The 14,357-nt window shown below is 43.4% G+C and overlaps 1 protein-coding gene across 1 annotated transcript in view; it reads right to left on the reverse strand.

The window, feature by feature from the left end:
- The window catches only part of LOC308336104 (uncharacterized protein), a 28,371-nt gene extending 27,711 nt beyond the window's left edge, over nucleotides 1-660 (reverse strand). The window contains exon 1 of the mRNA XM_080793349.1: nucleotides 543-660. Coding sequence (XP_080649475.1) covers nucleotides 543-615 — 73 coding nt within the window. The 5' untranslated portion in view covers nucleotides 616-660. The remainder of the gene's footprint in view (nucleotides 1-542) is intronic.
- Between the last annotated feature and the right edge of the window lie 13,697 nt (nucleotides 661-14,357).

Below are 14,357 nucleotides of genomic sequence, written 5' to 3' on the forward strand. Positions count from 1 at the left end.
AGTTTTCAAATTTAACCCATTCTGACCTGAGATCAGATTAAAAAAAATGTCTTCTACATCCTGACAGTTTTCTGAAAAAGCTATGTCATAACGATTTTTCAAAAATAGCAGACCTACAAGCTCGTAGCGCGCCACGCCACTCGGTGGCGCGCTATGAGCTTGTAGATCTGCTATTTTTAAATAGCTAAAGCATAACATAATGCTAACACCAAAAGGGGGTAGATTTTCTGTGGTCTGGGGTTTTCTGGCTCCGACAAGTGCTCTGATTTTCCTGCTAACTGTGATGTCACAGTCAGAAAATCCCATATATGTCAATATGGGATTTTGTAGATGTCACTGTTTTCACTGTTTTGCCTCTTTACATTGCAGCTCAAGAGGCTTCACAGACACAGAAAGAACTCCTTGGCCACAGAAAATCCACTGAATGTTCAAAGTTCAGGGTTTTTTTTGGGGTGTCATTGAGGTCATGAAACCTCAAATAAAAATACAAATAAATGAAAAATGAACGTCATTAAACATGTGAGTAGTTCTTTATTCCTTACCTTCAGCCTTCAGTGAGTTCAGAGAGAGCAGCCATGATGTGAAGAGAAGAGCCAACGCTGTTAACACACGCATCTCTGCACAGCCTGTCAATCAGCCTGTCAATCAGCCTGTCCGCACGTCAACCTGGGAGAGCAGAGAGAGAGAGACTGACTGCATTAGGAGTCCAGTCTAGTCTACCACAAGGATATATATCCCCTCCAGCACAAGGACGGGGTCAAAGGTGCAGGTGACACCACACACACACACACACACACACACACACACTGTCTCATGACCTACTACTGTGTGAGCCGTGATGAAATCAGCACTCTAGATTAGACTCATTGTTTGATTGATTGGCATATTTTATAGTCTAGATCAGTGGTTTTCAACATTTTTCATATCGAGGCCCATTTGAGCCACGGAACCACCATGTGATGACATTTAGCCTCTCAGACCCATTTGAGCCACGGAACCACCATGTGATGACATTTAGCCTCTCAGACCCATTTGAGCCACGGAACCACCATGTGATGACATTTAGCCTCTCAGACCCATTTGAGCCACGGAACCACCATGTGATAACATATAGGTGACATTCATACCAGAAAGCTTTGCTGCGATAAAAACGAATCCTGCCGTTTGTCAGAAAGTGCACTTCGTTTGGCAGGTGTGAAGGCTCATTCGAATCCTAATGCGTATCAAAGAACCGCATTCTACTCCCGAGCAGAAACGGGGGTTTCGCTTCGCTTCCAATCGCACTTGATTAGGATTCGGTGCAGGTGTGAATGCAATCCGCAGTAAATAAAGGCAATGAAGCAAACAATGTGCGTGGCGGGTAGGAGCTGAACACAGTTGAAGACGGAGAAGGGACATTTTACGCAGCGCAAACTCTGCAAAGATGTCCCGTTACCGGCCAAGACATCCCTCCCTTAGCAACCGCTGCTTTACCCTATTGGGTCGGAGGTCAGTTTGGTGTGTGTGTGTGTGTGTGTGTGTGTGTGTGTGTGTGTGTGTGTGCTCGCAAGAGGGTGGGGGGGCTGCAGTTCAAAAGATAATCTTTTGGGCCAGTATTGATTATGTTTGTGTGTGTTGTCTTCATGCTGTACCTTGACGACCGACAGACAGACAGACAGACAGACAGACAGACAGACAGACAGAATTGTGAACAGATATTAATGCATACATTATAAGCTCTGATTAAATATAGTATTCTTTTTTTCTTCTTAAATAAAAATCACACCAGTGTGAAGTGAGGGGCACTAATATACCTAAAAATACATGGCATGGATACACCTGGGACGTATCTTCAGTGATGTATCCTGAGGTCAACAGGGTTTCGGGTCTTCCAACATCATACCCCTCACTCAGGAGACCCAGCCGGGGTTGATCAAATCCCCACTTACGTCCCAGTAGCTCTCATCAGGGAATGAGCAAGGCCACACAATCCAGTTACTCCGGAACTACTCTGCCGGGACTGGGAGAACCAAAATCTGGCTCTGTGGGTTGACTCCTGACCGGGCCCCTCCTACGTCTCACCAGGCCCAGGCCAGGACCTGTGCGTTGCACCAGACTCCCAGCACCAGGCACTGCATTCAGGAGTGGTTGACTATAATGGCCCTCCTAAAGGCCTCACAGAGGGTTGTTGGGCAGGCTGGGGCCCTAACCCACACTGCTCACCTCCTCATGGAAGACACAGGCTGGGGCGCTAACCCACACTGCTCACCTCCTCATGGAGGACACAGGCTGGGGCCCTAACCCACACTGCTCACCTCCTCACAGAGGACACAGGCTGGGGCGCCAACCCACACTACTCACCTCCTCACGGAGGACACAGGCTGGGGCCCTAACCCACACTGCTCACCTCCTCACAGAGGACACAGGCTGGGGCCCTAACCCACACTGCTCACCTCCTCACGCAGGACACAGGCTGGGGCGCTAACCCACACTGCTCACCTCCTCACGGAGGACACAGGCTGGGGCCCTAACCCACACTGCTCACCTCCTCACGCAGGACACAGGCTGGGGCGCTAACCCACACTGCTCACCTCCTCACGGAGGACACAGGCTGGGGCCCTAACCCACACTGCTCACCCTGGAGGACACAGGCTGGGGCCCTAACCCACACTGCTCACCCTGGAGGACACAGGCTGGGGCCCTAACCCACACTGCTCACCTCCTCACGCAGGACACAGGCTGGGGCGCTAACCCACACTGCTCACCTCCTCACGGAGGACACAGGCTGGGGCCCTAACCCACACTGCTCACCCTGGAGGACACAGGCTGGGGCCCTAACCCACACTGCTCACCTCCTCACGCAGGACACAGGCTGGGGCGCTAACCCACACTGCTCACCTCCTCACGGAGGACACAGGCTGGGGCCCTAACCCACACTGCTCACCCTGGAGGACACAGGCTGGGGCCCTAACCCACACTGCTCACCCTGGAGGACACAGGCTGGGGCGTTAACCCACACTGCTCACCTCCTCACGCAGGACACAGGCTGGGGCGCTAACCCACACTGCTCACCTCCTCACGGAGGACACAGGCTGGGGCCCTAACCCACACTGCTCACCCTGGAGGACACAGGCTGGGGCCCTAACCCACACTGCTCACCCTGGAGGACACAGGCTGGGGCGTTAACCCACACTGCTCACCCTGGAGGACACAGGCTGGGGCCCTAACCCACACTGCTCACCTCCTCACAGAGGACACAGGCTGGGGCCCTAACCCACACTGCTCACCTCCTCATGGAGGACACAGGCTGGGGCGCTAACCCACACTGCTCACCTCCTCACGGAGGACACAGGCTGGGGCCCTAACCCACACTGCTCACCTCCTCACGGAGGACACAGGCTGGGGCCGTCTACATTCCGGCTGCCACCCGTCTCTCCGGTGGTCACCAGACTATACCTGATTGTCACATAGTCTATTAAAGTCTATCTCATGTTGATTAGGTGATGTAATGGTGATAGTCAGCTCTCAGGAGAGATTGCATTGAGGTCAAGAGAAAATGCTCTCAAGCAATCTAAATTGATTGAGTTGCATTGTGGAGGCAATCTGTTCAAAGAGAACACACCATTGAAGAGTCTGGTTTCATCAGTGCTTGTGTCAGATGGGGCAAGAAATGACATTCTTCCTGGGCGTATACACAATTTTTCTGGTGCTGACTGGGGAGGAAAATTAGTTGGAATATCCAAGAAGACATGGGTCAATGCCTACTTGAGGTTTGATGATGATGATGATCCTGCCATTAACTGCTTCAAGGACCTTGGAATGGGTTCCATTTCTCCTGAGCTTGTTAACGGCAAGCTTCCATCACCATTGGAGTCATTGGAGCATTTTGCATGCCGTGTTTATAGTCCAAAAGGTCCAACAACCTTGCCATTACTCAGATAGGAACTATTTCGGTCAAAGAACTTGGAGGGTGAGATGCTACCTCCAACTCGTGCTGCACTGCTACCACATATCCTCTGTGCCAACTACGTCACAATGCGGGATAAGTCATTCATACCTGCCAAATTGCCCTGAGCTTCCACCAATCGAACATAATGGATGGAAATCCATTATTTTTCGAACATAATGGATGGAAATCCACTATTTTCACTTTATGAAGACTGAACCTTCCCTCTGTCTCGCCTTATTTACTATTATTATTCTTCTTCTTCTTATTATTATTATTATTACTATTATGATTTTTTTTTAATGTATTGTAACCCTGTATAGCATGTTATGTAGACAGCACTAGAATTGCATTGTATATAGTCATAGCACGCCATAGTACATATGTATAGCATAGTAGTATATATGTAAAGTTTATACGTATAAATTTCATTATATAGATATTCCACTGTTACTTTCTTAGCTTACGCATGTTTCATGATGAATGTTTTTATGTGATGTATTCCCATGCTTTTGTTCTTGCTTAATGTAAGTCGCTCTGGATTAAGAGCGTCTGCTAAATGCCTAAATTGTAAATTGTAAATTGTCTGTATCTGTTTCGCTGTTCAACCTGTGGGGTGGGGTGGGGGAAACCCCCTTTTTCTTTCTTTTAACAAAAAATCTAATAAAATAAACTCTTTCACAAATGAAAGTGCGTTGGCGTATAGGTGGGTTTGTACACTATACTAAATGGATCCATTACAATTCAAAATGGTCAATAATACCATCATAGAGTTTATATGTATGTAATTCATGCAATAAGTGTAGTAGAGATGGCTGCCTTTATTCCTTAAGCTCTGACGCCTGTACTTGCAGTTCAGTGTCCACTAGATGGGAGCATTGTGTTTAAAATGCCATGTGTCAGATGAATAGATCACTCATGATAGCAACAGTGAATGACAGTTATGTGTGCACTGTTTTTTCACCACTTTTCAAACTATTTTCATATAATAGGTCACTAATAAATAATCATGAGAAAATGGCACGATTTTTTCCTACTCAGTCTGTGTCTCATAGGAGGGCCGTGGGCAGTTTAGAAACCGTCCTCCAGTGACATTCTGACCTGAGATCAGATTCATACGAGGTTTCCACTGGACACATGACACTGGTCTGATGAACCCATTCTGACCCGAGATCAGATTCTATAAAAATGTCAGTCGTTCTTCGATTTTTCAAAAAAATAGCAGACCTACAAGCTCGTGGCGCGCTATGAACTATAAGGCGATTATGTAATAATTGCGATAAGGCACAGTAGGTTCTGTATACATGCAGTAGGCTACACTATATGTGTTGGCGTTAGTCTAGTTTCAGTCGACTATAAATATCATAAGATTTTAGTCGACTTAATCTAAACTTGATTTAGTCGATTAAAATGTGTTCTGGCGGGCTTTGATGCCACCGTAACTGTTTTTTTTAAACTTGCTGAAAATAGCCGATCTACAAGTCTAATCTAACAAATACTTCAAAATTGTACTTAAGTACAGTATACTTAAGTAAAAGTACTTAGTTACTTTACACCACTGTATACTGTACATGTCAAAGGGAGAGGAGGTGATCGCATCAGCCGCTTTTGTGCGAATAATAATCCCCTTTCCGATTAACCTTCGGCCCCAACCCGTGAATACTGTATATTTCATGTTTAGAGGAAATGTATAATGTTGCCTTAAATTATTATTGTTATATCACTATTACTGTTACCGTGTTAACTTATCATTCATGTCATGTGTGAGTGGATACTAGGACCCGGATGGAAACAAGGCCACAAGGTCTTTCTTCGGTGAAATCCTTTTTTTTTTGGACAAAAATGCCTGACTGTACATTGTGCTGTTTGCATTTATGTTGCCTAATGAAAAATAAAATCAATCAATCAATCAATCAAAACTGTACTCTCTCTGCTGTGCTTATGGAATGAGGAACTCTGTATACATAGCAGACACTAAACCCAAGCGTTTAGGTTATAAACACTTTTTAAACGTGTCACAGTGTTTAGATTTTAAACAGAAGAACATGTTTAATCGCCTGTAACACTTTTTAAACACATAAACGTGTTTCGTTTTTACAATCAAAGTCAGTCATATTATAGGTGTTTAGAATTTGAACACTAGGTGTTTGAGTGAACTCGTGTTCTACTGTATTGTATGAATATTAATAAACACTTGGCATTTTATTATTACACACATGGTGTTTAGGTTTAAACGTGTCACATGTACCCATTTACAGTGTACTGTCTCTGCTGTGTTTATGAAATGAGGAGCTCTGTATGCATAGCAGGTTGTGTAATGTACATACAGCGTGCTCTAGTCTACTGTACTGTCTCTGAATGAGGGACACTGTATTCATATAGCAGGTTGTGTAATGTGCATACAGTGTGTTCTAGTCTACTGTACTGTCTCTGCTGTGATTATGAAATGTGGAACTCTGTATGATAAGGATTAAGGGATAAGGCTTATTCACACTCTTTATCACTTTACAAACAAAACAAACTGAAGCAACAACCAAAGATAATAAGACGTAATCTTTGTAAATGTAGTATCGGTGGGAACAAAGTATACTCAAAAGTATTAATGCTGGCAATGTAGAAATAGTCCAGAATTAGTACAAAAGTAAGCACCAAAAGTATAAATAAGTACTCATTACGCAGAATGTCCCATTTCACAAGTGTAGTATGTAGGTGTAATATATTATACATTAAAAACTTTTGAAAATATCAAATCAGTTATTTTCAAATGGCTGAAATGTAAATAGAGCATATATTTTTTTAAATTAATCAAAATCTAAAAAGTAAATAGTAACTAAAGTTGTGTGTGGAGTAAATGTAGCCTACAATATTTGCCTCTGAGATGTATACAGTGAAGTAAAAGTAAAACGATTGAAAGCTAATTAGACAAACCCCATAATAAAATGTACTTAACTTTTTGTTTTACCGTATAACTTTACAAAACTGAGTGTGAGTAATATTACTGTGTATGTGTGGTGGTGGTTGCATGAAAAAGATTAAGGTAAACCCAAGCGTTTAGGTTATAAACTGTTTTAAACACATATTTGTAACACTTTTTAAACGTGCCAGATTATAAACAGAAGAACATGTTTAATCGCCTGTAACACTTTTTTAAACACATAAACGTGTTTAAGTTTTTACAATCAAAGTCAGTCATATTATATAGGTGTTTAGAATTTGAACACTGGGTGTTCTCGTGAGGTGTGAACTCTTGTTCTACTGTATTGTATGAATATTAATAAACACTTGGCATTTTATTATTAGTTGGTGTTTAGGTTTAAACGCGTCACATGTTCCAGGGATTTACAGTGATATAGGGAAATGGTTCTGGATGCAGAGAGATCATAAGGAGAGAGAGAGAGAGAGAGAGAGAGAGAGAGAGAGAGAGAGAGAGAGAGAGGATAGACAGAAATGTTGGCATATCCATTAGGAGCGCCATAATGAATGTGTGGAGCCTGGCAGTGACACTCGGCAGGATGTCTGGGCTGATTGAGTTAAGCAATATTACACGAGAGGGTGTGGGTTAACGTGATTATTGCCACGACAGTGATGCGGTCAGGAACGAGACGGAGTCGAGTTCCGCAAGCATCACTGAAGTGATGTTGTTTTTTTACATTGCCCCGCACAGCCTCATATATAGCGGGTTGCTTTTTCAGCCCCTCAAAGACCAACTCCTCCATTCTTTCTGGTGTCACCTAAAGTAAAAAAATAGCAAATGTATAACGGGGTTTGAACGTGACTTGGTGCTAACAAAAGGAGCCACTTACATCATAGTCCACCAGAACCTCCGATGGGTACCTCGCCTCTCTCCCAAACATGAGGTAGTATGGCGAGTGCAATGTGGTGAAATGCTTTTTTGTGCTCACAGCAAGCATTGTGGCCTGGAGATGTTTGTCCCATGTTTTTGGTGTTTTAGCACAGTGTGCTCTGAGAGACCTGAAAATGTTCACAATACATAACATAATAGCAGACATTCAGATGCATTCAATGTAGTCTACAGCAGTCTACAGTCTACACTTTACAACATGAGTTGTGTAGGTGTGTCTGGACAGAGATGCAATGAACTTACCTCTGGATTGTACTATTAATTTTCTCCACCTGGCCATTCGTTTGTGTATGGCAGGGGTGCCCATTACGTCGATCGCGGTCGACCAGTCGATCGCAAGCGCTGCGCAAGTAGACCGCTTGGCCCTGGCCCTGACATGAAAAGAAAAAAAAGAAAACAATCCTCGAGTCGCCTCAGGCAGGCGGCGGCGGCTTTAAAACCCCCCACAATGCAGTGCCTTGTTTTCAAGTGTGGGGAACATCGGGTCTGTTATTGTTAAACAAACAAATTAAAAGGATATCTATCCATCATTGTTCATATAGCAAGATGCGCGCGGCAAAGAAGCCTAAAACAAATCACTTCCATGCAGAGTGGGAAGAAGATTATTTTTTCACAATGTCACATTCCAAGTCCAACTGCGTTTGCCTTACTCGAGCCCATCGCTACATTCATGTGCTTCCCATTCAGAAGCTGATGTTGATTCCATTGCCTCGAAAATAGCAACACTTTTTAACATGAACTCTTCTGCGTTGGAGAATGAGATCATGGCACTGCAGGCTGACATCCAGTTAAAGTTGCGCGCCCGCGATGGAGAGTTTTGTAACTTACTCGTGAAGGAAAAGTATCCAAACATCAGGACTTGTGCAGCCTCGCTCACAGCGTTATTTGGCTCCACATATTTATGTGAATCAGCGTTTTCCCACATGAAGATAATTAAGTCCAAATATCGTTCCACGTTGACGGACGATCATTTGGAGGCCTGTTTAAGACTAGCTGTCAGCAGTGACTGTCCGGATTACGCAGCGCTGACGGACTCCATTCAGTGCAAGGCTGAAAGCAGTCATCTGATTAAAGGGATAGTTCAGATTAACTTAAATTGTATGAAATACTTTCCATTAATAGTGGTTGCAACTGTAGGCCTATTAATTGATTACCAGAGTCCTGTGGTAGGAGTTCTGCTCTGGTTGAGTTGAGTGCATTATTCCTTCATGTGATTGTGTATGCTTTTTATGTGTGATACTTTTAATATTTGTAACATTTTATGAGCTATATGTTATTACAAATTTAAATTGATTGACGTTATTACAAAGAGTAACTTTAACAAAATAAAGGTGGTAAATAAATAGAATTGATTGATTGAAACAGTCCTAATGCCTTAATGTTATTTATTTTGAGTATTTTAAGTAATGGGATAATATTTCTTTGGTTGGTAGATCACCTTGAGCTGGCAATTTTAAAAGTAGACCTCAAGTCAAAAAAGTGTGGGCACCCCTGGTGTATGGTATGGCGCAGAGAAGCTGCGCTGGACGTGTAGCTGTTCACAGAGCCCCTTATTCACCTTAAATTACATTTTGCATTCATAATAAATTAGATTTCTAATGGAATTTGACACAAATAGCAAAGTGCTACATTGGAGTCTCAAAGAAGTATCATAATTCTGCTCAATGGAATGATTGAGTCCCAGCCCCCCGACTACACAGCTACTACTAATAAATAAAAAAATAAAAAAAAGTAATTAAAGTATAATTTGTAATGTACTGTATATACTGTATGTACTGTACCTGGTTCATAAATAATTTCAAAATACACGCCGTGACCGTTTCAGCATCTTTAGTTTTTAGGGCGTATGCCTCAGACCATTTAGTGAAATAGTCCACTATTACGCAAATATATTTGTTGCCCTCCGTCTCTGTCAGGGACATCAGGTCCATTCCCAACAAATCAAATGGCTCCTTGACCTGAAAATAAGTTTGTTTAAAAAGAGCCCATCTTCCCACATTAGGATGCATGGGATGGGATGTAGGGGTGGAAAATAATGTCAAAATATTATATCACTATCTTTTCTGCAATTATCACAAAATAGTGATATTCATCATGATATCATTGTTATGTTTGTTTTCATATAATCTATATAATCAATTTGTTTTATGCTAATACTTTGTAGATAGATCGATAGTAGCTCTGTTCCATACCTCTAATACGTGCAACACATTAGAGCTATGGACCAGAGCTAGATAGATAATAAGTTGCTCATGGATGGATAGACAGGCTATCCGTTTTTATCCTGCTGTTCTATCATGTTAGTGTGACATTCAGACAGTGCAGAGGCTGCTCGATGGTGAATTAGTATTGTAACATTCTCCTTGGCTTTGACTGACTGACATAATACGGATATTAATACGGTAATCCAGCCAGTTCGGTCATTCGCATTATCATTTATGCTGGGCACACGCTTTTGTAAGCAAACGCTAAGCAAGGGTTGTTTTTGATAAACATCAATCCGTCCACTCCATGTGTGTGCGCGTGCGTGCACGGCTGCACGCTGTTTCACCCGCGTTTGGTTAAAAGTAAGTTACGTTTGAACTTTGAACATTACAAACAAACTTTGCAAATAACGTGTCGGGGTCCAAGCAATTCCTTCTGAATCTGTGCTATCATGCTAATGCTATCCCGTCTTCTTTTCTGTCTGCCGCTGCTGACAGTCAGCAAGCAGTGACGGGGAAGAGCACGGAGCAGCAACACAGGGAGGGGAGGGGCGGTGGGAGCAAAGGGAACAGATCTTCAAATGAACACCGCAATGAGCCTCGACACGTTGTTAGCTTGTAGCTCTTCTCTTTTTGGCGAACGACACCGCCGTTCAGAAATATAAATGTAGGTATTGAACCACGACTATAGAATGTGCACTTGCTGTAGACAGAGACTTGTCTTTATCACGATTGAATGGTCAAATCCTGTAGTCGCACCTGTGCTACAAATTTAATTTTACAACTCGCACAGTGATATTTTTAGTCGCAAATGTGAGTACCTAGTCGCACTGTCGAGCCCTGCCCATGGGGTATAAAGTCTTTGAGCACCAAAAGTAACAAATATATTTACCTTAGCCAAATGTGGCTCTTGGTTCTTCCTGCGTTTGCACCAGTATTTCAGCACACGGTCATCTAGTACAAATAAAATTCAACCTTAAATGTGATGGCAAAAATATACAATTTCTGATCTTATAAAACAACTTATGGAGATTGACAGTGTAATAGCATACATACCCTCAAGCACATAATCTTCATCTCTCTTCTTCACATTCCACCTGTCTTGCTTCGTTTAAGTTTTGCCTTCTTCAGGCTCTGGATACCTTTGGTGTAACTTGTAATCCATGATCTTCTGGTATAATTTTGGGTCCATATTTCCTCAGTATATTCTATATTCTAAATTCTATTGGGAAACATCATGCCAGAAATCTGGTCTCTCTCTCTCACATCATCCCAGTACCAAAATCTGGAGACCTTACAGGACAGCCGGGATGATAGCAGGTAGCACTGTCCAGTGAGGCCAACAATGACACGAGGTCTCCCAACACCTGCAGAGACCACCTGTGTCTGTGAACATCCATCAATGTTAATGCATGGCATTTTGTAGTTGTTCCTCACACTGCCCATTATGTCATTTTCAGGCTTCCAGATGAAGAATGGGTGGAGATGAAAGTATGATGGGGATGGTAGGTCCCAGACACTGTCAATCAACTCTGGTTGAGGAGAGACACGCCACAATGACACCATCTTCATAAGGTTGTGCACAGGAGGACAGCCCGGCCATAGACCCATGGTTTCCAGCTCTGTTTTCATCCAGATCCCCTGCTGATGTGAACAGTTCCACTGGCTGACATCATGGCCATAGCCAGGAAGTTGGGGAGGAGTGTAGATGGGGGGAGTTGAACTGTCAGTTGATGGCTGGCCTGGATGGAAAATAATCAAGATATTCTGTGTTATAATTTTAGCACTGTGTATGTGACTTCTCTTCCTAACACACACACACACACACACACACACACACACACACACACACACACACACACACACACACACACACACACACACACACACACACACACCTGCACACTTACTTTGAGCTGATGTCATGGGAATGTGACACTGTTGACAGCTCATGAGAGGAGGAGAGGGGCTCTGAAATGCAATAAACATGATTTTTAGAAACACAATCCAGAGAATGCACTGTTTACTGGTTTAGAGCACTAACCTACTGAACTACTGTTTTGTTTTGTATTTCATTGACTATTGTGTCCTATATATGGAGGTGGAACAACTATAGTTCGGGTAGGGAAAACTACTTTATTGTGATATGTTCCACTTGTTGAGACCCATACAGAAAGCTGAAATGAAGCACTGTAGTGGGTATTAGATCCTACCTGTAATAATACTATCTGCAACAGACAAACAATTGTGTTGTTTATTTACCATCAGAGAGGGATGCAGGCACCGTCTTCCCTGTAGACACTGTAGGTGTGGTAACTGTGCCAGCTCCATTGAGACCTGTTACATACAGTAAGACAAACACAATATTATCATCAGGTCGAAACTGGGATGTGCATATCGTTTTCCTGCTTAACATCCGGGTCACCCATACATTTATGAGAACAATTTGTGGAAATAATACTTGAATGATAAAATGAAAATACATACTTTCTGCTCTACTGCAGGCTGCGGAAACAACTCCAGCAGCTGTTTGGGGATGATCACTGGATGCTTCACACTTGCAGATGGACCTTTTGAAAACATGAATGGGCATTTACAACACTATCACCAAAATGATGAAAGAATTATGTACATTTGGATATATTCACCGTGGGAAGAGAGACCAGATCCTGAAGTGGTAATGACATCATGAGGCCTTGAAAGGGTGGCAGTGGGCTTTCTCCTTACTGTGTAAAGAAAGCATAATAAGATACAGACAACAATGCAGACAACAACAACCACCACCACCACAACAACAGTAACTGGATAATAAATAACTAATAGAAGGACATTTGTCTATTGCACAGTTCCTGTGTGGGGTGTCAGGGGCATTAACGACAGCCAGTTCAGGTTGTTTTAGCAGTCTGGCGGCTGTGGGGACGAAGATGAGCCGCCCAGGAACGGAAACATTCAAACATAGCTACAGTACCTTGGCCTGTGGACTCATTTGGCGATCCTATGACTGTAGCTCCAGGTGAATCTGAGAGAAAAAAAAAATCTCACCAGGGAAAGCAACAAATTGTTTATATTAACTCACCCAGGATGAATTTGGAGGGGGAAATGGCTAACATTGCCTTATCAAGGTCATCGATGTCCATGTCTATAAATGAAAACTGTAAATTACATTAGGATAAATGTTTTTATTATATGGATATTTTTTTGCGGCTTACGCCTTTTATTGGGGTTTTTTTTTTAAGGGACAGACAGTAGGCTGACAGGAAACGGGAGAGAGATGGGGGGGATGACATGCAGTAAAGGCCGTGTCGGGCTCGGGAGTCGAACCCGCGGCACACTGCGACTGGATTACCAGTCGGGTGCCCAGACGGTTACGCCACCGCCTGGGCCTATTATATGGATGTTTAACCCATTCTGGACGGGAATGCCTTTTGGTGTTTTAAGCATTATGTTATAATTTAGCTAAAATAGCAGATCTACAAGCTCAGATCTACAAGCTCAGATCTACAAGCTACAAGCTTGTAGGTCTGCTGCTGAAAATTTGTGAAAATGTGGCACAAATCTTTGTTCTTTCAGAGCGAACATTTTTAACTCAATCTCAGTCTGACATTCTCCTGACTATGTGAAGCGGCGCTGGGTGAAACCGAAACACCAGCAGCAGCGCTGGTGCTGCCAGTCTGCTTTCCACATCTTCCTCCTCTCTGACACCGACAGAGAGGAGGAAGATGTAGAAATTAATTAATTTTAATTAATTAATTAATTTTCCAGACTGTAGCATGCTGCAAGCAAAAGTTAAAGTTGTGTAAAGGCCAGCCAATAGGAAGACAGGGTTTGTGTGTGTGTGTGTGTGTGTGTGTGTGTGTGTGTGTGTGTGTGTGTGTGTGTGTGTGTGTGAGTGTGTGTGTGTGTGTGTGTGCGTGTGTGTGTGTGTGTGTGTGTGTGTGTGTGTGTGTCCATTTGGTTTCGCTCAGGGGGGCAGCCCGGTTCCGGCGAGCCGCTCCGCGTCTGAAACGGTTGAGAAATGACAGAGTTACATGTTTCCCCGATTTTCTCCATTGAATTTAAATGTGTGTGTGTGCGTGCACATGTGTGCATGTGCGTTCGTGTGCGTTTGTGTGTGAGAGGTGGTCAACTTGACCAACTTGATCACTGACTATCTCAATGAGAGAACGTATGTCCAAACAAATTGCTCAATCGCAAAAAGTAAAAGTCAAATGCGATTTTTGTTTTCGCCGTGAGTGACCCGAGACACAGTGGCGGAACAACATTGGGCCGGGCCGGGGGGTGAGACAGCACGACCGGGCCTCACCGAACCAGACTCCCAACAGCACCCCCCCCCCGGACGGAAGAAAAAATAATGACGTTAACAGTT

The sequence above is a fragment of the Protomyctophum bolini genome, assembly GCF_963924005.1.
Source record: "Protomyctophum bolini genome assembly, chromosome: 21".
Classification (NCBI taxonomy): Eukaryota; Metazoa; Chordata; class Actinopteri; order Myctophiformes; family Myctophidae; genus Protomyctophum; species Protomyctophum bolini.